This window comes from Pan troglodytes, chromosome 18 (assembly GCF_028858775.2).
Source record: "Pan troglodytes isolate AG18354 chromosome 18, NHGRI_mPanTro3-v2.0_pri, whole genome shotgun sequence".
Classification (NCBI taxonomy): Eukaryota; Metazoa; Chordata; class Mammalia; order Primates; family Hominidae; genus Pan; species Pan troglodytes.
The window spans coordinates 80,028,191-80,054,958 of NC_072416.2; the positions used below are offsets into that span (position 1 = coordinate 80,028,191).

At 47.0% G+C, this 26,768-nt stretch overlaps 1 protein-coding gene across 12 annotated transcripts in view; it reads left to right on the forward strand.

The window, feature by feature from the left end:
* The window catches only part of PLCG2 (phospholipase C gamma 2), a 178,327-nt gene that overhangs the window by 86,354 nt on the left and 65,205 nt on the right, over positions 1–26,768 (forward strand). For 8 of the 12 annotated variants that reach the window (XR_010152465.1, XM_001148089.6, XM_063797467.1 and 5 more), the window contains 6 exons: positions 2,743–2,827; positions 4,381–4,464; positions 14,369–14,412; positions 16,866–16,938; positions 22,846–22,947; positions 25,145–25,263. Coding sequence is in view for 11 of the 12 variants with exons in the window: in XM_001148089.6 (XP_001148089.4) it covers positions 2,743–2,827; positions 4,381–4,464; positions 14,369–14,412; positions 16,866–16,938; positions 22,846–22,947; positions 25,145–25,263 (507 nt within the window). In the remaining variant the exon portion in view is untranslated. Of the gene's footprint in view, positions 1–2,742; positions 2,828–4,380; positions 4,465–14,368; positions 14,413–16,865; positions 17,249–22,845; positions 22,948–25,144; positions 25,264–26,768 lie in introns of all 12 variants that reach the window. The other 4 variants (XM_016930240.4, XM_063797466.1, XM_063797472.1 and 1 more) reach the window with 2 other exon arrangements.

Genomic DNA, 26,768 nt, shown 5'->3' on the forward strand with positions numbered 1-26,768 from the left:
AGCCTCCAGTGTTTACATTGTAAGGGGAGGCCTTTGGACCAGGTGGGCTCCCATGTCCCAGGTGCTTGGATGCTCAAGCCCCTGGTTCCTGGGTTTTCTCCACTGGTTCTTGAGCAGCTGCTCTGGCGCCCCAGGCCCCTCAGTCTCTCTGTTCCTGGACATGGGATGGTTCCTTTGCCCTGCTGCTGTCTGGGCTCCTGGGGGACCCTGGCCTCTCCCTTGCTCCCAGGATGAGCTCCACTGGGGCACCAGCGTGAGAGGACGCTGGCCTCTCCCTTGCTCCCAGGATGAGCTCCACTGGGGCACCAGCATGATCTGGCTGCTCTCCCCACGACCCCTCTCACTGCTGCTCTGGTAGCGCCTGTTCCCGCTGCTCCTCCACCTTCATCCTGCCCTGGCCCAGCTGTTCCTTGGACCACTCCCAGGGCTGAGGCAGAAAGGTTCTTGCAAGCCCCTGGGGCAACTTCCCTAGCCTGCTGGCCGCTGTGCCCAGCCAGCCCCAGCTGGCCCAACAGGGACTTTTTCTGCCCTCAAGGTCTGTCTGTGAAAGCCGTGGGTGCTGTCCCTGTGGTACCAGTAAGTGGGTGGGGAGCATCTTGTCATTTGAAGTCTCTGCTGTTACAGAGGCCGTTAGAACCAGAGGAAAGGCTGGAGGTGGGGACACAGGATGGCCAGAGTCACACTGGACCTTCTCCAGGGCAGCGGCTGGGCAGTGACGTGCTACTTCCTTCCGCATGCCACAGCAGAAGCTGGGAGGATGGTACAGGGAAACTAGGCGGTTTTCTCCTGCAAGCTGGGGCGAGCTTCCTCTCTTGACCACTCTGTCTCAGCTCTGCTGGACACTTGGCTCCAGCCAGAAGGGTCTGGATCTCATATTCTTGACCCACCCACCCCACTAATTTCACTTCTCCTTGTGTGAGCTACTCGCTTGGAGGCAGTCAGGTGTGGTCATTATGGGCACACTGGGTTGGAGTTTGAGGCTAGCACAGATAAGGTACCAAACTGATCGGTGCCTCAGTTTCCTCACCTGGAAGATGGAGATGATCATGGTACCTGCCTTGTAAAATTGTTCAAACATCAAACAGGTGAATGTGCATATAAGGCACCACCTAGAACAACACCTGTCACCTGATAAGCACTATTGAAGTTTCAGCTTTTGTTACCATTGTTACTGCTGCTGCTGCTCCTTTTGCCTGGGACGTGTTCTCCCTTGCTTCCCTCCCTTTTCTTTTTTTTTTTTTGGAGATGGAGTCTCGCTCTGTCACCCAGGCTGGAGTGCAGTGGCGTGATCTCGGCTCACTGCAAGCTCCGCCTCCCGAATTCACGCCATTCTTCTGCCTCAGCCTCCTGAGTAGCTGGGACTACAGGCACCTGCTACCATGCCTGGCTAATTTTTTTTGTATTTTTAGTAGAGACGGGGTTTCACCGTGTTAGCCAGGATGGTCTCGATCCTCTGACCTCGTGATCCACCCGCCTCAGCCTCCCAAAGTGCTGGGATTGCAGGCGTGAGCCACCACCGTGCCTGGCCCTTGCTTCCCGCTTAAGCTGAACCTCACTATGTGGCTTCGAAGAAACACTCATGCAGATTCCTGTGACCGAGCACTGGAATTTGATTCAAATCCAGGCTCTGCTGCCTGCCATCCAGCTCCAAGCCCTGAGTTGTGTACCCGTGTGACACCCCACCCTTGGCTGTTCTGAGCCCTGGGGGTCAACCATGTGTACTTTGCAGAAGGTAGAATCTGGTGCACAATTAGGCACCCTTAATACCTGGATGACCCCAGGGCAGCCTGGCACACAGCAGGTGCTCATGTAGGCCTTGTTCCTTCCCACTTCCCCTCTCTGGCCCTTAGTGACCTTGCCTTGCTCTGAACCCCAGTGGCATTAAAAGAAACCTTTATTTTTTTTTACTTATTTTTGGGGGTGCAGGGGGTCCCCGCTTACTCTGCATCCCTCTTGTCTCTTCACAGTGTCAGACTAGAGTCAAATTCAGCTGGGTCTTTCCCAGCTGATTCTGCCAAGCCTGTTCTGTGGTTTTGGTTCCTCTGGGTGGCAGGTAGAGTCAGTAGGAGTCTTGTTCATCCATTCATGTGTGTCACTAATTAGGTGACAAAGCATTTGGCTACATGAAGAGTGTCATAGTTACTCCTGCTGTTTACCCAAGCTTCATTGAATTTCTTCACTTTGACATTCAGAGTCCTGGGCAGAAATCACATCATGTCAATACCTATATTGGGCCTTTGGCATTTCTGTGGCATTTTGTATTGAGATTATCTGGTCATTTGACATCATTTTCTGCCCACACTGAATCTCCTGCAAGACCTTCCTCCATGACCATTCCTGAAGGGCGGAGACCAGCCCTTCTCACTGGGACATCACCCTATACTGGGGATCTCCAGTGTAGGTGCCTCCTCATTGGGGCATCACTGTACACTATAAATCTCTTATGTGACCTATGTCCCTGGACATACCTGAAGGGTGGAGACCAGCCCTCCTCATTGGGGCATCACCCTACCCTGTGAGTCTCCTATGTGACCCATGTCCATGGACATTGCTTGAGCCTTGCTCATTGAAGTGTCACCCTTACCTTGACTCAATGTCTTGTTCCCAGTTAGTGGTCCATAAACAACTGTTGACCAGGCTCTCTCATAGAGGGCTGCCTGAGGTGGGAACTGATGGGAGCAGCTAAATCCTGTGCTGTTGAAAACCCTCAAGGTGACAGAGCTGGGTCTCCCTCTTTTGCAGCATCAGTCTCCGAGAGTTGAAGACCATCTTGCCCCTGATCAACTTTAAAGTGAGCAGTGCCAAGTTCCTTAAAGATAAGTTTGTGGTAAGTTTCATGGCTCAGCCTGGGAATTTTATGAATGCGGAGTGACTTAGCCTCTCTCATGAAGCCGTGACTTGCCTTTGATTTCCGTGGAATAGTGCACAAGAAAATCCTTTGCCTCCAGAGTACATCTTAGTTCAGACAGAGGGATCATAGACATATCTGAGGACCATAGTCTCAATCCTAGCAGAGAATGTAATCAATAAAGACCATGTTTACTGAGCTATTGGACTTGGAACATCTACCCTCAGACCTGTTTTCCGTTAGTCCAGCTTTCCCTATTTCCCTGACCATACTGCAGCCCATTTTTTTCCCTAGTGAAATGAATGCATGTATGTCTTTTGGAAAATATTATGAAAGATTCCTTGTGTAGGGTACCAGGACCGTGGCATTTTGTATGCAAGTCCTGGTAGTGTAGCTGTCAGAGTTGGCTCTTTTTACTTCTGTTTCTCCAACCATCCATTCCTCCATACATCATTAAATTTATTTTGTTGTGTAATCAAGTTGTTGGTGGGTCTGGGCAGTAAAGCCACTCCATGAGTGATGGGATATAGTAGAGCAGGTGAGGCAAGGATGGAGACAATGGGCACCGATTTTTGCTTACAGGGAAATACTCATTCTTCTTAGGAAATGAGCAACCCTGCACCCAAACAGCCCCAGTTGGAGGACTCCAATGCCCATTTTCAATATCAGCTCCATTACAAGGTTCCTCAGTGCAAAAAGCTCATTTCATTTTTGTATTAATGAGCTCCTGGAAAAATTATCCCATTTTATTGCTTATCAAGCATCCTTTGACCTGCCCCCAATATTCCACATTAATCCAAGAATAGAAAAAGAGAAAAGGGTAGGTCAGAAGAGGAGAGAGATGGGAGAAGCATTTACCATTGATTGCTACACAGTCGCCATTTAATTCTTTATCAAGTATTTACTGAACCAGGTGTTTTGCAGGTATGTTGTTCACTTTCAGGGAAGCCCTAGGAGCATAGTAGTGGTTCTCCCATTTTACAGGTAAAGAAAACTGAGGGTTTGAAAGGGTCAAGGAAATTGCCCAAAGCCATAAAGCAATTAATTGGAGCTGAGTTCTGTCTGACTCCCAATGCTTTACAAAATGACCTATATGTACGTACTCTACAAATATGTCTGAAGTTGGAAGTCCAAAGAGAATGTTTTCTGCCCAAAAAAGGAAGAGTTACGCATCGTGACTCTTGGAAACCTGGCTGAGACTCTTCCCTTTTGGGGCTCAAAGGAGGGTCTTACTTGGTAGGTGTCTCTGTGAGTACGTTTTCCCAGACAGGGGGATTAGGGAACGTGTGGAGGGTTTTGATTCAGAGGAATATGAATTTGATTTTAGCCAATGTTGTAGAAAAGCCATGTTAAATAGCATGACTTTTCCTTTCAAAAGCCATGACACTGAAACAATGTGGTCATAGCTGTCTCTTCAGCATGCCAAGAAAATAGCATGCCATTTCTGAAATAAAAATTATTCTATAAATAGCATGGAGCCATTCTTACGGTGGACATCAAAAATCATGTGGTCACTTTTTTCATATTTACAGGAAATAGGAGCACACAAAGATGAGCTCAGCTTTGAACAGTTCCATCTCTTCTATAAAAAACTTATGTTTGAACAGCAAAAATCGGTAAGATGATTCTTGAGCAAGTGATCAAGTGATGTTTCTGTTTTCCATGTATTTCCAAGTCTGGCATGTTCCTAAGAAACCCACAAGAAGTGTTGAATCTCCATTTTAGTCAAGGAAACATAAATGAGAATGACGAAAGCATACCATTTTCATCCATTAGATTGGCAAAAATCTTTAACCATGACAGAGCTGTGGGCAAAATGTAGAGAAATGGTGTTCATATGCCTTCCTGGTGGAAATGTGAATGGCCATAAGTTTGATTGGAATTTGATCTGAGTCTGTTAAAAAAGTGCAACTCACTCTACTGCATTATTTCATTCTGAAAGGAAATTTAGCAAATGGCTGTTATTATTAATAGCCATCTCCAGATTGAGGAATTATATATATGTTTCTTCTTTTTACACGTTTGTTTGTTTGTTTTGAGATAGAGTCTCACTCTGTTGCCCAGGCTGGAGTGCAGTGGTGTGATCTTGGTTCACTGCAACCTTTGCCTCCCGGGTTCAAGCGATTCTTGTGCCTTAGCCTCCCCAGTAGCTGGGATTGCAGACGTGCGCCACCACGCCCAGCTAATTTTGTATTTTTAGTAGAGATGGGGTTTTGCCACATTGGGTGGGCAGGTCTCGAACTTCTAACCTCAACTGATCCGCCCACCTCCACTTCCTAAAGTGCTGGGATTACAGGTGTGAGCCACTGTGCCCAGCCCTTTATATACTTTTATTCATATTTTTTATGAGGGCATATTTTTTGATTAAAATAATAGACTATTTAAAAATTAAGAGGGTGTATGTTTTGATCTGACAGTGGCATCCTGGGGACTCTGTTTTATGAAAGGGAAAACATCGGGGCCTAAGAATATATTATCGGATTGTTTATTGCAGCATTACTTATGCTGGCAAAGTACCTGGGCACCATCTGAATGTCTCTCAATGGAGGAATTGCTGGGTAAATTATGGTCTGTCCATACTATGTGACATTATGCAGCTGATTAAGAAGCATGTGTCAGTTCTCTTTCCATTAATCTGAGATGATATTTGTGACATTTTGTGATGAAAGCCAGCAGCAGATTTACATCAGGAGTCAGGTCTGCTATTTTGTTAAAAATCATAGAATAGAGGCCAGGTGCAGTGGTTGACGCCTGTAACCCCAGCACTTTGGGAGCCCAGGCGGGTGGATCATTTGAGGTCAGGAGTTTGAGATGAGCCTGGTCAACATGGCAAAACCCCATCTCTACTAAAAATACGAAAATTAGCCAGGCATGGTGGTGTGCACCCGTAATCCCAGCTACTTGGGAGGCTAAGGCAGGAGAATCACTTGAACCTGGGAGGCGGAGGTTGCAGTGAGCCGAGATTGCACCACTGCACTCCAGCCTGGGCAACAGAGTGAGACTCCATCTCAAAACAAACACAAAAACAGAGAATGCAATAATCCTCCTTTTGCTCATTTTTATGAGCAGGGGGAGAGTATGGAAGAAAGCACCTCACATTTAATGTTGATTTTGTGTGTGTGCTGGAAGGGGTTGGGAAGATAGGCAGGAAGGATAGTTACCTTTTCTTTGCACAGCTCATCTTCTGTGGTATGTTCCAAGTAACATGTTACCTTTGCAATAAAAAGTTCCATAGAGCATAAAGTTTTAAAATTGAGACTATTCTGTGCGACGCACCTAGCACAGTACCTGGTAGGTGGCACACATTCAGTAAGTAGGGGCTGCTGTTGTTGCTGTCAGGAAAGGGCTTTGCAGACTGCAAAAGAGTTCCCAGGGAAAGCTGTGAGGGCGTCGGGAGTACCTGGAACTTGGAGTCAGGTGGCTGTGGTTTCTCCAGTTAGCTGCATGATCTTGGATGAACCACTGACTGCTCCTAGCCTCAGTCTTCTCCTCTGTGCAATGGGAGGTTGGGAGTTGTGAATACAGGCATTTTTAAGTGATGAGCATGAATGTTCCTAGAAGACAGTCATTAATTGCTTTCTGCATGCAGAGCTGTGGGCTGGCCACACAGTGAGGCCACCTGATGGGTGACCCCTGGCCGTGGGACTTTGGATGTATCTGAGTTAGAGAAATGGGAGGGCCATTTCCTATCTGCCCAGATTTGGGGAAAACATATTTCATAGAGTGGATCATTGAATTGCAATGTGTTCATTTTTTCTCATATATAATAATTAGTTATTTGTTTGCCAAATGAAATAGAAAGATTGCAGGCTTGGGAGTTGGGAGAACTGGATTCTAGACCAACTTGACCTCTAACTGACCAAGTAATGTTGGGGGAAGCCATCTCTGTCCTCTCACTTAGCCTTTTCTATAAAATGAAGGTATTAAATGAGATCAATGGTTATAAAACTTTTAATACTCTTTAATCCCCTCTCCTTTAGACAGGAAACTGTAACAACCACCACAAAAACCATGATTCATAAAAGCTTATCAGAATACTTTTTAAGGTTAAAACCTGTAACTTTAAAAATAGTCCTTGAGAACAATGACGTGTGTCATTGAACATAGAACATGTCATAGAACAATGATGACAGTGTGCGTATGAAATTTGGAACGGTGACGATTGTCATCTTATGCAATTGACCAGGACTGAGAAAAACTCGATTTACTCAAGATAAGTAGTTGCAAATAACAGTTTTTTTTTAAAAAATAATAGTTTACCTTGAAATTTCAAGATGCTGTGTTGTCAGACAGATGTCAGGCAAAGTTTGAAAATAAGATTTGCACATGGCTGGGAGCAGTAGCTCACGCCTGTAATCCCACCACTTTGGGAGGCCAAGGCAGGAGGATCCTTTGAGCTCAGGAGTTTGAGACTAGCCTGGGCAACATAGTGAGACCCAGTCTGTATTATTAAATAATATTAAAAATAAAAAAAAAAAGATTTGCAGAAAAGCTGTTTCACCTGCTACCAGATTAACCCATTCATTGATGGTTTCCACTGTGGTAACATTCCACATAAGAGGTATTTCAACCTGTACTTTAATTATGGCTCTTATTAAGGCTAGTCTGTGTGTTTGTGTCTATGAGGGAGAAACATAAATTGGAATCAGAGTTTTACAAAATATCAGAACCCTCTGGGGTGCCCTAGATTGCCCCGTGTGGAACTTTGTATGGCAAAGATTCTGCCGATACTAAAGGTTGACCCCTGGTGGCCAGAATGCCACATTGAGCCTGCCCCTGGTTGTACTTGAGCTAATGGTTTAAATATGTTAAAAATTAATTGCCTACATTTAAAACTTGAGAGATTATATTATATATTAAAATCTAGATTGTTGGCTTCCCTTAGGAAAAAAATTGAGATCTGGCTATAAATAGGGTCACATCTCGCCATGGAACGGTCCGCATTCTCTGTATCGACCCAGCCCCATACAGCTCTGTCTGCTCATTTATGTTGCTTACCTGACCCCAAAGAAGTTTTGCTTTGGCAACCCTCATCTCCACTGTTTGAGGGTATAACTCTCCAGTTTGGTCACTGCATTTTAAAAATTTAATTTAATGACAGATTTGAATAACAAAGTCCCAAGCTATGTAGATGGCTTCTGGCCAGCTCTAAGAACCTCACTGCTGTTGTGTAGGTAAATGCCCATCCCCTAACCTGTTAGCAAATTGTTTACTTCCTGTTCCTGGCTGGAAGCACAGGGCAGAGAAAAGTACCTGTTTTGTGATTTGGGGGGAAGGAGGGCCTAGCTGGATTTCTCAGGCTCCTGCAGGAGACAGAGCTATTTATGGTGACTTATAATCCCCAGAACTAAATCCAGGGAGTGGGTTCATGCTTATCAGTAGCCAAACGGCTTCCATCGTGAGCTTGCTAGTTCCTCTTTGTGTCTAACCACCTGCCTATGTTGCAGCTCTCGAGCCTCAGAGTTTCCAAAAGTGTGGCAGCAGGAGGAGGATAAAAAATTTAATCTCACGTTTGTGTCTCCCTGGTGAGGGGATATACCTCTAACTAGGCTGGAATAACAGTATCATTAACGAAGATGATAGCCAACATTTTCTCAGGTGGACTATTTGCTAGGCACTATCCTATGTGTTTTTTTGTTTTTTTGTTCTTTTTATTTGAGACAGAGTCTTTCTCTGTTGCCCAGGCTGGAGTGCAATGGCACGATCTTGATTCACTGCAACCTCTTCCTTCCGGGTTCAAGCGATTCTCCTGCCTCAGCCTTCTGAGTAGCTGGGATTACAGGCATGCACCATCACGCCTGGCTAATTTTTGTATTTTTAATTGAAACGGGGTTTCACCATGTTGGCCAGGCTAGTCTCAAACTCCTGACCTCAAGTGATCCTCCCGCCTTGGCCTCCCAAAGTGCTGGGATTACAGGTGTGAGCCATCATGCCCAACCTGCTCTATGTGTTTTGTATACATTTAATTCCCCCCTAGAGGCCTGTGCAAGAGCTACTGTTGTTATTGCCATTTTAGGGATTAAGAAACTGAGGTCCAGAGAGGTTACTTTGCTGAAGGCCTGCTTACTGCAGGGTAGTAAGCTGCAGAGCTAGGATTTGATTTTCTGCCCAACTTTGACGCATGGCCATGGAATACTTCTTAATTTTTGAATCCTTTGTATTGAAGAAAATGTAAAGCATATACAAGTAGAGAGAATAGCGTAACAGACCCCCATGTATCATCAGCTGACTTCAGCCATTATCACCTTGTCGCTGCCCTCACCCAAGTCCCTTTTCTCACGTTTTGCAGCAGACGTCACCCAGCAAATCAGGTCACCTGCCACTATTGTAATTTAATGCCTGGCTACGTGACTGCGACCCTGCTACCTCCTGATCAAACCTGTGAAGTCCCCTGTGGTTACAGCATTCTTACATAAAAATAGAAAGCACTTGCAAAAAATAAAAAAGAAAATTGAGAAGCCTGCTAACCTATCTCTGGTTGTTCCTACGATCCAGTCAGGCATTGAAGGATTGTTCTGCTGGATTTTACATGGGTGTGAGCATGGGGGAGGTGAGTGATGAGCGTTCTGTGACGATGTTTGTGGAGGAGCTCAGAGATCTTGCAGTTTATTCTTATTGTCAGTGGCTGGCAAGAGGAGAGTCCACAGTGGAGAAGTTAGATAGAATCTCTGGTTAGCTTTTCTTTTTCTTTCTTTCTTTTTTTTTGTTTTTGAGACAGGGTCTCACTTTGTCACCGAGGCTGGGGTGCAGTGGTACAATCATGGCTCACTGCAGCCTCGAACTCCCTGGCTCAGATGATTCTCCCACCTCAGCCTCCGGAGTACCTGGGACCACAGGCGTGTGCCACCATGCAGGCTAATTTTTGTATTTTTTGTAGAGACAGTTTCACCATGTTACCCAGGCTAGGCTTGAACTCCTGGGCTCAAGTGATCCACCCGCCTTGGCCTCCCGTAGTGCTGGGATTATAGACATGAGCCACTGTGCCTGGCCTAGCTTTTCTATTGATGAGATTTTACCCTTGGCCTTCCAGAACCAAATGGTTCCTACAGCCTAAGTACCACTGAGTGCGTAAGACCAGCTTCGGTTGTGAAAGGGCGTGTGCCTTCAGCCACGTGGGAAAACTCCATTCTTTTCCCTCCCTTTCTTAGTGCCCTGGCCCCTGCTTCTGTGACCCCCGCCTCTGGCATGGCGCCTTCTCTTGTCCAGCTGGTAACTTCTCCTGGGGCCCGACTCAAAGATGACATTTCCCTGTAGCCTTTTAGCTACCAGAAGAAATTAGTTTATCTATTATTTTAGTCACTCATCCAGTAAATGTGTGCGTGACCCAAGAGGGCACAGTGGTTAACAATACAGCTGTTTCTCCTGACCTCACTGGCCCTTTGCTGGGGTGGGAAGGTCCTGGGATGTTGCCCAGAGTGACGTAAGGCCCAGTGCCACCCCTGTCCCTTGGTTAGGTAGAATCTGACCACATAACCCTCCATGGTAATGCCGAACATAAATTAACTGCTGCCTCCACTGTGCACCCGTAGCATCTAGAATATTCTCTGATTGCTGGAATCTCATTTATTGTGTGTACATTTGTACGTGTATTGTGGGATGCTAGAGATTTACCAAGGTGGGCCTGGGTTGAAATTCTGGCCCCTGGACTTGTTAGGAGAAAAGTCCTTGCCTCCCTGGGCCTGTTTCTTGTTTCTGAAACGGGGCTTATTTTACTACCTGATGGGATCAGCGGGAGGAGTGACTGAGACTGTGACCATCTTGCCCCAGCTCATGGAGCCCATGTTCATTTCCTGCGGCCGCTGTGGCAAGTACTGCAACTCGTGGCTTAAAAATAACAGAAGTGCCGGGCACGGTGGCTCACGCCTGTAATCCCAGCACTTTGGGAGGCCAAGGCGGGCGGATCACGAGGTCAGGAGATCGAGACCATCCTGGCTGACACAGTGAAACCCTGTCTCTACTAAAAATACAAAAAAAATTAGCCGGGTATAGTGGCGGGTGCCTGTAGTCCCAGCTACTTGGGAGGCTGAGGCAGGAGAATGGCGTGAACCTGGAGGCGGAAGTTACAGTGAGCCGAGATCGCGCCACTGCACTCCAGCCTGGGCGACAGAGCGAGACTCCGTCACAAACAAACAAACAAACAAACAAACAAAATAATGCAGAAGTTTATTCCCTCACTGTACTGGAGGTTAAAAGTCCAAAATCCAGGTGTTGGCAGGGCCACACCCCTCGGAAGGCTCCAGGGAAGGATGTGTTCCAGACCTCTTTCATGGCTTCCAGCGGCTGCCAGCAATGCTTCAAGCATTCCTCGGAGTGTGGACACCGCCTGGCTGCTGGTGGCTGCCAGCAGTCCTACAAGTGTTCCTCGGTGTGTAGATGGCATTGCTCTTTGGTGTGTAGACACCATCACTCCTCGGCGTGTAGGCGCCATCGCTTCTTGGCGTGTAGATGTCATTGCATCGCTCCTTGGCTTGTAAATGTCATTGCATCGTTCCTTGGCTTGTAGATGTCATTGTGCCAGTCTCTGCCTCCATCATCACATGGACCCCTTTTCTCTGTGTGCTTCTCTGTCTCCAAATCTCCCTCTTTTTTTTTTTAATTTTTTTTTTTTTTTTTTTTTTGAGACGGAGTCTCGCTCTGTCACCCAGGCTGGAGTGCAGTGGCGCCATCTCGGCTCACTGCAAGCTCTGCCTCCCGGGTTCACGCCATTCTTCTGCCTCAGCCTCCCGAGTAGCTGGGGACTACCAGCGCCCACCACCACGCCTGGCTAATTTTTTGTATTTTTTTAGTAGAGATGGGGTTTCACCGTGTTAGCCAGGATGGTCTCCATCTCCTGACCTAGTGATCCGCCTGCCTCGGCCTCACAAAGTGCTGGGATTACAGGTGTGAGCCACCGTGCCCGGCCCAAATCTCCCTCTTTTAAGAAGCCAGGCACTGGATTCGGGTCCACCCTAACCCAGCAAGGCCTCATCTTAACTTGATTGCACCTTGCAAGGACCCTAATTCCAAAGAAGGTCATGCCCATGGGTACTGGGTATTAGGACTTGGACATATATTCCCGGGGACACCATCCTATACATAATACTAGCTATAACTTCTTCTATCTTTAGAACGTCTTCCGTGATCACCTGTGCCCCATACCGTCAACTACAGCCCCATTTATCTGCCCCCTTTAAAGTAACCTACTCCAAGAGCTGTCTACGCTTCCCTTCTTCCCACTGTCTCTTGAGTCTATTCCCGTCGTGTTTCCATCCCTGCCTCCTAGAGCACTTCATCTTGGCACGTCAGCCATCACCTCCATGTGTTGCAAATCCAGAAGTCTGCCCCGTGGTCTTTATCTTGTCCACTCAGCAGCACGTGTCAAAGCTGGTCACTCTCTCCTTGATGTTGTAACTTGCCTTTGGGATGCCCGACTGTCTTCCTTATCTTGCCTCTCACTGTTGGTTCTCTTGCAGCGTTTGTGGCTCTTGGCTTTCAGTTGTTCTTTTTCATTCTCTGTCCTGCTCTGCGTCCCAGGGGCCGATTCCTGCAAACACGTTCCCAGGTGCCTGTGCCAATGAGCTTCCGGTTGCTTCAACAAGCAGAGTGTCCGGGCAGGGAGTTGCAAGGCCTGGCAGAGGAGGGGAAGCCAGGTCTTTCCTGGTTCTGGGAGCATCTGTACCATGGTGGTATCTCTGCCATTGTCCGAGCTCCCTGAGTGGGGGAATGCGGTGCGGGCTTTTTCTGTGCTTTGTTGAAAGGAATGTAAAGGAAGGAGAGGGCTGAAGAATTGCATGTGGTGGTCATTGAGGGGGGCCACACACTGGGCTCCCTCCAGATGTAAATAAGCTGGGTGTGGGGCTTTGAGCTTGGAAGTGTTCTAGCCCCTGATGCCTTCAGCACCAGGCTGACCTGGTGACCTAAGCAGTAAATGAGTCCAAATAGCAACATGCCCTGTCTAAAATCTGCACCACCACCCCTTTTTAAAAAGAAATACCTATGCTGTAAATTACACATCAACAAAAGGCAGTACTTCTCAGTTTGCCTGAAAGTTTGCGGCTCTTAACCTTTTGGTGGGACCTACTCCTTTGAGATGCTGATTATGCCTCCAGAAGAAACACACACCCACACAAACTGATGTGGACTCTCTGATGCTTCTCAGAGGCCTGCGATTCCCTTTCTAGAACCCTGATAGTCCCCATGACGTCCTGGGCTGCAAGGAGTTCAGCAAGAGGACCCTGGGTCATCTGGGGTAGGAGATGTTTTATGTCGTTAGCATTGATCATGTGCTAGTGGATACATTTCCCTAAGTGCTTATCCAATCGCAGTGTCATTGAAGACTGTTGAAGCAAGGCTACCTGGGCAGAAATGGACAAGATGTAGGTGTGCAGGGTGCCTGTGTACAATGCACAGAAAATGGGCTGGTGCAAGTAGAAGCTGGAGGGAGGGGTGCTCCATGGCGCCCCCCTTGGTGGAAGAGCCTCTTCATCATGCAACAGTTGGCACGGCAGTGGGCTGTGAAGAGAGGAGCTGAAGCAGTCCGATATTTCTTTCGTCCTCTTGCCTTCGAAGATTAGAAATGCATCTTTGAAATACTAAAGATTTGAAATGTTGCCTGTAATCCCAGCTACTCAGGAGGCTCAGGAGGGAGGATCTCTTGAGGCCAGGAGTTCAAGACCATCCTGGGCAACATAGTAAGACCTGCATCTCTACAAAAAGAAAAAATATTAGCCGGGTATGGTGGCGCACGCCTGTAGTCCTAGCTACGCAGGAAGCTGATACAGGAAGATCATGTGAGCTCAGGAGAGTGAGGCTGTGGTGAACTGTGATCGTGCCACTGCACTCCAGCCTGGGTAACAGTGAGATCCCATCTCTAAAGAAACCTGGCAGTGAGGATGGAGGAAAAGTATGTGTACCCCAGTGGAGGTGCCTATCTCAACTGTTTTGAGAGCACCTTGGCAGAATTTATCAAAGCCAATGTGCCTACAATGTGCTGTGTCTAGGTGCTTTTCCTTCTAGGACTCTACTCCGTAGAAAAACTGGCACAAGTGGGCAAAGATAGAGAAATAGGCACACAGGGACACTTAAAAATAATACTAGATGTTACAAAAATCAAGTGACATGCTTATTGTGGAATACAATGGTTTTTCAAAGAAAGGAAACAGGGTTATTTGAGGTTGCAGAATAATATGTAAAGCTTGAAACACAGCAGAAAATTGTGAGATGTACGTAAATGTTATAATATGATATGATACCATTAAATGAATATCCCTAAAACAAATTCTAGACGGAAACCTATGAAATGCTTAAGGGTGACTGCTTCTTGGGAATAAGACTGTGGAGGGAATGAGGAGGGCTTCTACCTTTTGCTTCTTAAGTTTCTGTTATATTTGAATATTTACAACTAACATCAACTAAAATGATATTTTTAATGATCTTGTTGCATCTGACAAAATGATGCTTTTTTAACAACAAAAATCTTTCCGTTTTTGCATTAAGTGACTTGTCTAAGGTTCTTTTTTGTGTGTGTGCTTTCCATTTCAGATTCTCGATGAATTCAAAAAGGATTCGTCCGTGTTCATCCTGGGGTGAGGCAGCTCTTGTGTGTTGTTCGGGGCGGCTGTGCCGGACCTCGGTGCCTGGTGCCCAGCCGGCCTCCAGGAGGGGATGCCTGTGTGTGCAGGCGCTGACCTCCAAAGGGGCAGGGGGCCCCTGCTGGGGAATTGGCCATCCCATGCCTGTGGCGTGGATAGAGATGAGCAGTAGCAACAGGGAGGTGTGAAGTGCTGGGATGATGGTCCAGAAGTTTCTGTAAAAAAGCCTGTGTGCCTCAGGGCCTCCTTTCCCCGAATGTGCCTCATGAGATGTGACAGGTTAATAGTTTTTTTTTTTAATTACAAAAACTAATGTTAATGATCAAATAAGTGGAAAATTCCTTGTTAAACAGGTTTAACTGAATTAAAATGAGTTCAGGTGTATAAACTGCTTCACATGATGCTTGGCACCCATGAGGGGCTCATAGATAGTAATATTATTACTAAAAAGTCAGAGTTGCAGGACTTATCAGGACATTCACTGTGCCTCATGATTTCCCAAGTGGGGAATTTCTGAGATGTTATGTGTTTCCCCAGCCTATCTGACTGGGAGAAATGTTGGCCCTGGAGTTAATGGTCTGGGGTACGTTGATCCAGTCTTTATCGGTGAGCAACTTTTCCCTCTGTCACTTTTGAAATCAGAAACTTCAAGACTCCAAAGTATAAATAAAATGAATCTAATTTTTATATAGTATGTATGTATATATGTGTGTATATATATATGTATATATATATGTGTGTGTATATATATGTGTATATATATATGTGTGTGTGTATATATATATATGTATATGTATATATTCAAGACGGAGCCTCCCTTTGTCGCCTAGGCTGGAGTGCACTGGCGCAATCTTGGCTCACTGCAACCTCCACCTCCCAGGTTCAAGCGACTCTCCTGCCTCATCCTCCGAACAGCTGGGACTACAGGCATCCATCATGTCCAGCTATTGTTTTTTTTTTTTAATATTTTTAGTAGAGATGGGGTTTCACCATGTTGGCCAGTCTGGTCTTGAACTCATTACCTCAGGTGATCCACCTGCCTTGGCCTCCCGAAGTGCTGGGATTACAGGCATGTGCCACTGTGCCCAGCCATAATTTCTATGTAGTATTTTAATGAAAACTTAGTGTTAGACCGTGAGGCTGGTGGGGAAAGGTTAGAAATGTACTCATAATCAAAGACAACAGACTCCTGGACCCTGAGTGTTTAGTAAAGGGAGAAAGCTCAGGGCATGTTTCATCTCTTACACTATTTGAAATAGACCTCTTTTCCCCAGGCTCCTGCAAGTGCTCAGGGAAACATACCCATTACCCTGGGAAGCCCCATGTAGCAGAATGTACTCCCCATCCAACGCGGGGGTGGCTTGTGCTGGCCCAGTGAGGCCCTGTTTTTCTGGTGGCCTGCTGGCCAACGTGGGAGTCCTGCCTTTATTCGGAGTGTAGTGTTCCTTCATGTTCCCTACCTGATACCTAACCTCTGCTTGGTCCAGGGAAGTGTCTTTCACACTGCAGTTAATTTTGCCCTGATGGCCTGGAGTCTGGGGGGGCCTCGTGTGGCTCCCACTCCAGAGCACTCAATGACCTAGGGAACTCTGGATCGTGGCTTCTGAGGAGGCCCTTGGGTCTGGCTCCTGTCCTTTCTCCAACACCAGCTCTCCCTCTACGGGCGGGTGGTGTGTCGAGCCCTGTCTGGGTATTGGGTAGGCACACTCACATCCCTGTGTTCCCCACACCTTTTGCTCTGCAATCCCTCCCTCCGGCCTGTGTTCCCTCACTCCTACTCCTCTTTCTCTCCTCCCCTCCCTTCTCTTTTTTCCTCGTGGCCGCTGCATCTCTGGTTTCCTTGCCCGGCACTGTCTGCACCTCCTTCTTGTCACCCCACCTCATTCTGGCTCACCCCACCTCATTCTGGCTCACCCCACCTCGTTCTGGCTCAACCCACCTCATTCTGGCTCAATCCACCTCTTTCTGGCTCACCCCACCTCATTCTCTGGAGCTCAAGTAGGTGCCTTTTCCTCAGGAAAGCCCCTCTGGCCCTCCAGGTCTGGGTTTGGGGCCCTCTCAGCCATTCCCACTGTGCCCCTCCCTTCCCACCCTCATCTCTTGCTACGCTGTATCCCATATGCCTGGTTCACCTGTCTTCCCCATGGCCACACTCCTGGAGGGGCTCCTCAGACTCTGGGGTGCACCAGAGCTATTTTGGAGCAGCTAAATATAGACACCAGGGCCTGCCCCTTGAGATTCCGATGTCAGGGTCCCTCTGAATCCTTGTAGGTGAGGGACATTGTGTCACTCACCTGTGTCTTCCTGTTGGCCAACCTGGTACCTGACACAGTGCCAGACGAGGTGGGGCGTTCTGGGTGGCAGGCTGCCCCATTGGCTGGCATCTCCTCTTGACTCCTCTGTTGAATGTGTCTGTCTCTAACTGCACCCCCTTTCCCCGAGGATAGGAACACTGACAGGCCGGATGCCTCTGCTGTTTACCTGCATGACTTCCAGAGGTTTCTCATACATGAACAGCAGGTGAGAGCATAAGGTGTGTGGGTGCCTGAGGGAGCTGGCGGGACGCTGCTGGGGACTAGTCTCACCCTTCTGCCGCCTGTGCTCACCTGGTCAACTGTGCTCACCTGGCCACCTGTGCTCACCTGGTCACCTGTGCTCACCTGGCCACCTGTCTTCATGGAACAATTGCAGTCTGCCAGATGCTGGAGACTTCAGATTGCTGTCTGATGCCACTGAAACTCTGGATGAGAAGAGCCTCATGTCGGGCCTCTTTTCAAGGCACACATTGAGGATGAGAAGACTGAGAAGATTCCAGGGCAGGGCAGGAGGGGTGAGGGCCTGAGGATGGGGCTGCCCTCACCTGGCTGGCTGCAGCTTTTCTGGCCATCATCTCAGGTGTCACTGCCTGGGAAGCCTTCCTTGACTGATGGGAGGATGGGATCAGATTCATCAAGCCTGCCAGGTCCCCTGGGAGATAAACTAGCACAGCTTTCCTTAAACAGGTGATGCCTGGGACAGTCTCCCTGGACAGGGTTTGCCTGTGGGCTCTGAGTCCAGCTATAGACTCAAGGGGGGGTTGTGTTGCGCCTTGGTTTTCCACTGCTGTGACGATGCCCCCAGAGGACACTGGGCAGTGTCCAGAGACGACATGGGTGGGTGTCACAGCTGGAGGCTGCTGCCGGCATCTAGCAGGTCAACACCAGGGATGCTCCTAAATATCCTACATTGCACAGGGCAGCCCCCCCCGCTGCCCAGCAATGAAGTATTCAGGGCCGGGTAGGGTGGCTCACGCCTATAATCCCAGCACTTTGGGAGGCCGAGGCGGGCGGATCACTTGAAGCCAGGAGTTTGAGACCTACCTGGCCAACATGGTGAAACCCCATCTCTACTAAAAATACAAAAATTAGGCAGGCATTGTGGTGGGTGCCTGTAATCCCAGCTACCTGGGAGGCTGAGGCAGGAGAATTGCTTGAACCTGGGAGGTAGAGGTTGCAGTGAGCCGAGATTGCACCACTGCACTGCAGCCTGGGCAACAGAGCAAGACTCCGTCTCAGAAAACAAAAAACAAAAACACCCCCACCCCACCAAAAAAAAGCCAAAGAAGTATTCAGCACCAAGTACCTACAGTGCTGAGGACAAGAAACTCTGTGAGAGTGAGATCAACTTGAAATCATCTTACCGGCTGCACAGCCACGGACAGGTGGTTTACCCTTTCTGTGCCCCAGTTTCCCCCTCTTTAAGTGGGATTGAGAGCATCTACCTCTGAGAATTGTGGGGATCAGAGTCAATTGTATGGATCTGTGTGTGTGTGTGTGTGTGTGTGTGTGTGTGTACATGTATGCATGTCTTTTCACATATAAATCTCAAATTTTTGTTTATATCATTGGAGTTCCATTTACTTTTTTCTTTTACTTCATTTGTTTTTTTTTTTAAATAGAGTTTATATTTTAGAGTAGTTTTAGGGTTGCAGCAAAAATAAGTTCATTTACTTAAAAAACCTCGTCTTGCAGAACATTTCAAACATACACAAAAGCAGACAGACGGTTTAATGAACCACCATGTATCATCACTCAGATTAAAAATTACGAGCATTTTGCATTTTTTTTTTCTGTTTGAGATAAGGTCTCACTCACCCCCTTGCCCAGGCTGGAGAGCATGGCATGGTAACAGCTCACTGCAGCCTCGACCTCCTGGGCTCAACCGATCCTCCTGCCTCAGCCTCCTGAATAGCTGGGACTACAGGTATGTGCCACCATGCCCGACAATTTTTTTTTTTTTTTTTTTTTTTGAGATAGAGTCTTGCTCTGTCACCAGGCTGGAGTACAATGGCTCTGTCTTGGCCCACTGCAACCTCCACCTCCCCCTCCCATGTTCAAGTGATTCTCCTGCCTCAGCCTCCCAAGTAGCTGGGATTGCAGGTGTCTGCCACAACACCTGTATTTTTGTATTTTTAATAGAGTCGGGGTTTCACAATGTTGGTCAGCCTGGTCTTGAACTCCTGGCCTCAGGTGATCCACCCGCCTTGGCCTCCCAAAGTGCTGGGATTACAGGTGTGAGCCACCACGCCCAGCCCCGACTAATTTTTGTATCTTTAGTAGAAACAGGATTTCCCCATGTTGCTCAGGCTGATCTCCAACTCCTGGGCTCAAGTGACTCACCTGTCTCAGCTCCCCAAATTGCTGGGATTACAGATGTGAGGCACTGTGCCCAGCCCACTTTGCCAGTTTTATTTCATCCACTTCTAACTCTACACTCCTGTATCTCCCTACCCTTCCCCTTTCTTCATTTCTTTGCTGAAGAATCCTAAAGCAAACCCCAGACTTTGCGTCATTTTGTTTGTAAATACTTCCGTATGTTTCTCTCACAGATAGAACTTTTTTTTTTTTAAATATAGCCATAACACTCCTCTTACAGCTTGTGCAATTAACAGTAATTTTTAAATGCCATCTGATACCCAGCCTGCATTTGGATTTCACTGATGGAAGAGAAACTTGTGAGTAGAGAAGACATGTTTTGCACAAGGCCATCCACACTGAGGGCTCAGGAAAGGGTCGTAGCTACCCTAGTAGGCTGATAAATGGTGAATGAGGATGTTGATGCGTGTTGTAATGATCATGCCTTCCCGGTGCCGGGGTTGAATGATGATGATCAAAAGAAGGCCTATTTGCCCAACCTGAGACTAAGTTTGAGGGAGCAAGTAAAATGAAGGTAATAAGTTAATTTTATTGGGCACAGTCACGTTAGGTCTGAGCTGGTGCTAGAGTGAGGTAGAGAGAAATTCATGCACTTTTTTTCCCATCATTATTTTCCTTCCACTAAATTATTCAGTTTAGTAGGGAACGATTAAAGTTAAATTGGTTCAATTCTTGGGGACAAGTAGCCTCGCATCCTAGAATTCACCACCTGTTAGGGAGACTGGGGCGTGTAGATTTAGCCCCACCTAGTGGTGGTTGACTTTATTACATGCTTTCCCCAAACGGGGCCCTTTGCTGGGCTTCCCTTAGAGAACAGGGATCTGGGGCCAGGAGAAAGTGCAGGAGCTCTCTCTCTCTGCATCTGGGGAGTTAGGACCTGAGCATCCATGAGCATCCATGCCATGTTTGTTGGTCACACAGATGCTCATATGGAATAATCACTGCAGCACTTTGTGTGCAAATTAGTATGACTTTTCTAGAAAACACTGGCTGTATGCAATGAAAAGAAAGCTTTACAACTAGATTCTATATCTGGAGTAAATAGTTGCCCTCCCAGACACTTATCCTAAGGAAATAATGGCAGCATTTTTAATAGGAATGAAAACTTGGAAGTAATCTAAATTTCTTTAGAGGATTGGTTAAGTACGCCATAGTACAGCTCTGGGATGGATGGGTGATGGGATAGGAAGGGGGTTAAAAGTATGTTTCTAGAATCAGTGTTTCTGGGTTCAGTCTGAGGCTCATGACTGGGACCACTTACTTAATGACTAGAAGCCTCTCCTCTGTTTCCCCATTTATATAACATGGAGAATAACCTGTACCTCCTGGGGTGGTGGTAAGTTCAAGACGAGCCACCGTGTGGGGCCGAGTATAGAGTCACTGCTCAGTATTGATGGCCATCACCATTTATTTTTATTTTCATCCTTATTCTTTGCCATTTTCACTATTACAGGTGTCTAGTGCAATACCCTACACCAAGTAGATGCATTTTATAACCCCAAGAATATTGACATTTCAGTCTTCTTTAGGTAGAAGATTTCTTTCTTTGCAGCCAGTCCAGGGCCAGGTTATATTAGCTAAGTACCCATGCCTTTTGATAAATGCAAAAACTTTGTAGGGGGAAGGAAGGAGGATGCCTCCAGCCTCTTTGGGACATCTTGGCCAGGCAAAGTTTTTTTTTTTTTTTTTTTTTTTTTTTTTGAGATGGAGTCTCTCTCTGTCACCCAGGCTGGAGTACAGTGGCGTGATCTCAGCTCACTGCAAACTCTGCCTCCTGGGTTCGTGCCATTCTCCTGCCTCAGCCTCCCGAGTAGCTGGGACTACAGGCACCTGCCACCACGCCCAGCTAATTTTTTGTGTTTTTAGTAGAGACGGGGTTTCACTGTGTTAGCCAGGATGGTCTCGATCTCCTGACCTCATGATCCGCCCACCTCAGCCTCCCAAAGTGCTAGGATTCCAGGCATGAGCCACCACGCCCGGCCTAGTATTTTAATAAAATATCCCACAATTTGGGTTTCATGTTCTAGTATTCAAAGATTCTGACACCTCTGTATTCAAATGAGCTTGTAGTTTCCCACCTTCCTAGCTGTTTTGGGCCCCTGATCCAGGCATATTTGCAAGAGTCAACAGCAGTTCATTTTTGTCTTGCACCCATGCATGTCACCAGCCTCCTGGTCACCACCTCATTTGTGTCTGTTCTTCTATTTTTCATTGTTTCAGACATCGCATCCAGCCCTTCCCATCTAACCACACACACATCTGGTAGCGTATTTGCTTCTATTAGTCATAAAGATACAGGTTTTAGAATATTTGAAGTGAAGAAAGCATTGATCAAAGTTGAATTTACATGTCGTATTTCATCCCCTTTTCCTATGAATATTTGGGATTTCAGGGTATGGAGAGGAAAGCAACAGTTACTTAATATTATGCATTCTTTTTTTAAAGGGTTTCTAGAATGTCTAGGACTGTGCAGCAGCTGCTTTGGAACTGGTCATGTATATTTCAGACGTTATCAGTGTTTCAGCAGCCCTGTTTGCCTATTCTTTTGAAAAGAGGGCATATGATTACATTCCATGTCAGTTTAGTTATTTGGAGCTGAGACTCTGCAGTTTACAAGCTGTGTGAGCTTAGGATCATGAGGTATTGTTCCTGGGCCTCTGTTTCCTTGTCTTTAAAATGAGAATGGCAATAAATGACTTGTGGAGTTGTGTGGACTAAGTGAGATGACCATAGGAGGAAGAAAGATGCTTGTTTGCACAAGCTGCCATGGTCAGAGCACTTTCTTTTTTTTGAGACAGAGTTTCACTCTGTTGTCCAGGCTGGAGTGCTGTGGTACAACCTCGGTTCATTGCAACCTCCGCCCCTTGGGTTCAAGCAATTCTCTTGCCTCAGCCTCCTGAGTAGCTGGGATTACAGGCACCTGCTGCCATGCCCAGCTGATTTTTTTAAAAAAAAATGTTTGTATTTTAGTAGAGATGGGGTTTCACCGTGTTGGCCAGGCTGGTCTCAAACTCCTGAGCTCAGGCAATCCACCCGCCTTGGCCTCCCAAAGTGGGTCTGAGCACTTTCTGTGCACCAGGTGCTACATTAGGCACATAACCTAATAAGATTTTATACAATGCTTCATACAGTGTACATTTCATACAATGCTTCACAGAAACTGTGTGGTAGATACTCTTATTCCCACTTCATGGATGGGGAGGCACAGAGACGGTATGTAACTTGCCCAGGGTCAACTAGGTGGAATGAGAGGCCAACCCAGGTAAGTGACCTGGAAGGCTGATGTAACTACCATGCCCCCAGGCTGCTTCATACTAACAAACGTAAAGAGCTATCATAGGGCAGGAGCCGGCAAACCATGACCTATGGACCAAATATAGCTGACCACTTGTTTTTATAAACAAAATGTTGTTGGAATACAACCATGCCCATTTGCCTACGGATCATCTGTGGCTGCTTTTGCAACATAGCAGCGGAGGTGAGTGGTTGCGACAGACACCGTATGGCCCAGAGAGCCCAAAATATTTACTTCTGGCTCTCTGCAGAGAACATTTGTTGACCCCTGGCAGAGGGCCATGTGCAGAATGAGGCCTCAACATGTGGTGCTCGATTGCAAGTGAATTCGGAATTGGTTGATGTTTCAGTCTTCGATTGCGACTGGATGGACCCTGGGAAATGAAGAATTTTATCAGTTCTCACTTTGCTGATCTCTCGTTCTCTTTGTCATTTTAAGGAGCATTGGGCTCAGGATCTGAACAAAGTCCGTGAGCGGATGACAAAGTTCATTGATGACACCATGCGTGAAACTGCTGAGCCTTTCTTGTTTGTGGATGAGGTGAGTAGGCTGGGCTTGTTGTCGCTTGGGGGTGACTTTTTGATTGATGTCTGTGCTTTCTGAGGCTTATTTTCTGTTTGTCTTTCCTTGGAGAACTTTGCTGTATGATGTTGCCTCGACTGACTGGTTAGCTGGGAGTGTTTCTTTTCTTTTCTTTTTTTTTTCTCCCAGGTTCTAGATTACTGTAACTGTAACTGCCCAGTGGGTTCATTTTGCCTGCTGCCTAGACAGAACCGATTGATCAAGGCAGGGGAATTGCAATAGGGAAAGAGCTTAACTCACGTAGAGCCAGCTGAATGGGAGACTGGAGTTTTATTATTACTCAAATCATCCTCCCTTTCAGAGGCTGGAGTTTCGTTTTTTATGTTTTTGTTTGTTTGCTTGTGTGTGTGTTTTTGAGATGGAGTCTCAGTCTGTCACCCAGCCTGGAGTGCAGTGGTGGGATCTCACCTCACTGCAACCTCCGCCTCCCAGGTTCAAGTGATTCTCGTGCCTCAGCCTCCCGAGTAGCTGGGATTATAGGCGCCGTCCACCATGTCTGGCTAATTTTTTTTGTATTTTTAGTAGACAGGGTTTCACTATGTTGGCCAGGCTGGTCTCGACCTCCTGACCCTTGTGATCAGCCCGCCTGAGCTTCCCAAAGTACTGGGATTATAGGTGTGAGCCGCCGCACCTGGCGGAGGCTAGGGTTTTTTTTTAAAGATTGTTTGGCGGGTCAGGGAAAGGGTGCTGCTGATTGGTTGGAGATGCAATCATATGGTTGTGGAAAATAGTGTGCTTCTGGGTGGGGCCACAGGACCAGTGGGCGGTCCAGGTAGAGCCATGCAAACGCCCAAAAAGACGTCTCAAAAGGCCAATCTTAGGTTAAACCACAGTGATGTTATCTGTAGGAGTAACTGAGGAAGTTGCTAATCTTGTAACCTCCAGAAAAATGGCTGGTAACCAGTCAGTCTCCACCTTAGCAGAATCCAGGCTCCTCTCATCCTCCTAACCTGGTCTTACCTTAGCTTTACAAAGGCAGTTTATTTTGGGGGAAGGGCTGTTATTTAAACTATAAACTAAATGTTTTCCAAAGTTAGCTTGGCCCAAGCCCAGGAATAATTAAGGGCAGTTTGGAGGTTAAAGGCAAGATAGAGGTTGGTTAGATCAGATCTGTTTCACTGTCATAATTTTCTCGTTGTTCTGATTTTGGAAAGGCAGTTTCATAGCCTTTTCTTACTCTTCTCTACTGACCCTGTTGCCTGGGTGGGATTATTGATTTTGCCACTAGAGGGCATCTGCCACCAGGGAGAGTTGAACCATTGCAAGCACAGAAACAGAATGCGAAGGTGTCTGGGTGCTTGCCGGTCAGAATGGTTGCCTTTGACCTTGCATAGGGAAGGAGGGGAGGTGGAACTGGGGAGCGACTGACCCATATGAGGTCGTTCTCACGCAGCAGAAATTAGGCCCAGATCGCTAAAACATTTTTTTTTTAAGGGGCCAGGAATTGTAACTTGAAATTTCCTGCCCTTTCAACATTCTGATATGGATAACACTCTGTTTCTTAAGTTGGGTCGTGGGTTCACAAATATTCATGCTACTATTATGCTTTAAATTGTATATATGAGGCCGGGTGCAGTGGCTCACGCCTGTAATCCCAGCACTTTGGGAGGCTGAGGCGGGTGGATCGCTTGAGGTTAGGAGTTTGAGACCAGCCTGGCCGACATGGTAAAATTCTGTCTCTACTAAAAATACAAAAATTAGCCTGGTGTGGTGGTGCACGCCTGTTATCCTAGCTGCTTGGGAGGTTGAGGCAGGAGAATCGCTTCAACCGAGGAGGTGGAGGTTGCAGTGAGCTGAAATTGTGCCACTGCACTCCAGCCTGGGCAACAGAGCATGACTCTGTGTGAAAAAACAAAGAAAGAAAAACCAACAACAATGTATATATGGTAAGCATAAACCCTTGCAGTAGCAAATATTTTAGGATAAACATTACAAAGGAAAATATTGTGTAGGTCCATGGAACAAATATGTCGCTGCAGCCCATTGCAGCCTGAGCCTTCGGTATTGAAAACGTGGGTAACTGAGGTCTGGAGACCGCCTGTTGATTTCACACATCAGAGCTGTTCTTCCCCACTGGTGGGTGCAGACCAGAAACAAGCAGACACCATCCTGCCCGTCAACGTGATGATTCGGTCTTCGTGTTTGACTCTTTTAGTTCCTCACGTACCTGTTTTCACGAGAAAACAGCATCTGGGATGAGAAGTATGACGCGGTGGACATGCAGGACATGAACAACCCCCTGTCTCATTACTGGATCTCCTCGTCACATAACACGTGAGTTTCAGATGAGCCTCTGATGGGTTGGGCAGCACAGAGCACGTGAGGGTTGAGGCAGGGGTCTGATGTGCCGCTCCGGTGAGCCCTGTTGTGAAGCAGGTGGAGGGTGTAGCACCGCATTCCTTGGACTAGAATACACAGAAGCTTCTGGAAGGGGCTGGGAACACACTTCCCTTTGTCAGCTGGCATTGTAATAATAATCTCTTTTCTGTGGCCCTAAAAAGCTAGTAAAAACAAAAGTAACTTAGTTTATGTAACTTAGTAACTAAAGTAACATAGTAAACTTAGTTTTTCACGATTTGGGCATCTCACAGTAGCCACAGCAAAGCAATTCAGTGACTCATTGAATTGATTCATAGGGAGTGTGTACCCTGTGCCTGCTGGGAGCTGGGGATGTGGCTGTGAACAGGCAGCAGCCATGTCCTCATGTGCTGGGAGGAAGACCTCCATTGAAAGTTAACCACAGAATAGGACTTGCTGATGTGGGGAGCAGGTGGTAAGGCGAGGAGAAGTGTTTCAGACAGAGGAGCAGCATGTGCCAAGGCCCTGGGGCAGGAACAACTGAGAGGAGTCTGCTAAGGCTGGAGTGCAGAATCCAGGAGAGCGGTGTCAGGAGGGGAGGAAGGCAGGTCCTGCTGGAGCAGGATCTTATAGGTCACCGTGAGAGCTGTCGGGGAGACCCTGACGACTTTTAACCAGAAAATGAGATGCTCACAGGGGGCTCTTGGGATGGTTACTCTGATTGCAACAGAAGGAGGATACAGGATGTTGCGCTGATGTTCCAGTATTTAGTCTGTCTTACTGGGTGAGGGGGTGAAGTCCTTGGGTGATGGCCCCCACAGCTGTGGGTGGGGACTTTCCTAAGTGACATTCCAGGGGGTCATCTGGGAAAAGGCTTTTTATGGTGTTATGCTCCAGGCATTTGGGAAGGTAAAATGTCTTTCAGGGGGAAATTGATTTCACAGTTGTCTCTTCCCCACCATGCCCATCATTTTAAGAGTTTGTGTTTCAGCATGGTGAATTCTAGAAAACCTAGAAGACAGTTAAGAAATACAAACTTAAAAAAAAAACTTTTATTTTCAGTTCAGAGGTATGTGTGCAGGTTTGTTATATGGGTCAACTTGTGTCATGGGGGTTTGCTGTGCAGATTATTTTGTCACCCAGGCATTAAGCCTACTTACTACCCATTAGTTATTTTTCCTGATCCTGTCCCTCCTACCACCCTGTGACAGAACCTAGTGTGAGGAACATAAACTTTTTTTTTTTTTTTTGAGACAGAGTCTCGCTCTGTTGCCCAGGCTGGAGTGCAGTGGTGCGATCTCAGCTCACAACCTCCGCTTTCCCGGTTCAACAGATTCTCCTGCCTCAGCCTCCCGAGTAGCTGGGACTCCGGGCATAAGCCACCATGCCCAGTTTTTTTTTTTTTGTATTTTTAGTAGAGACAGAATTTCACTATGTTGGCCAGGCTGGTCTTGAACACCTGACCTCGTGATCTGCCCGCC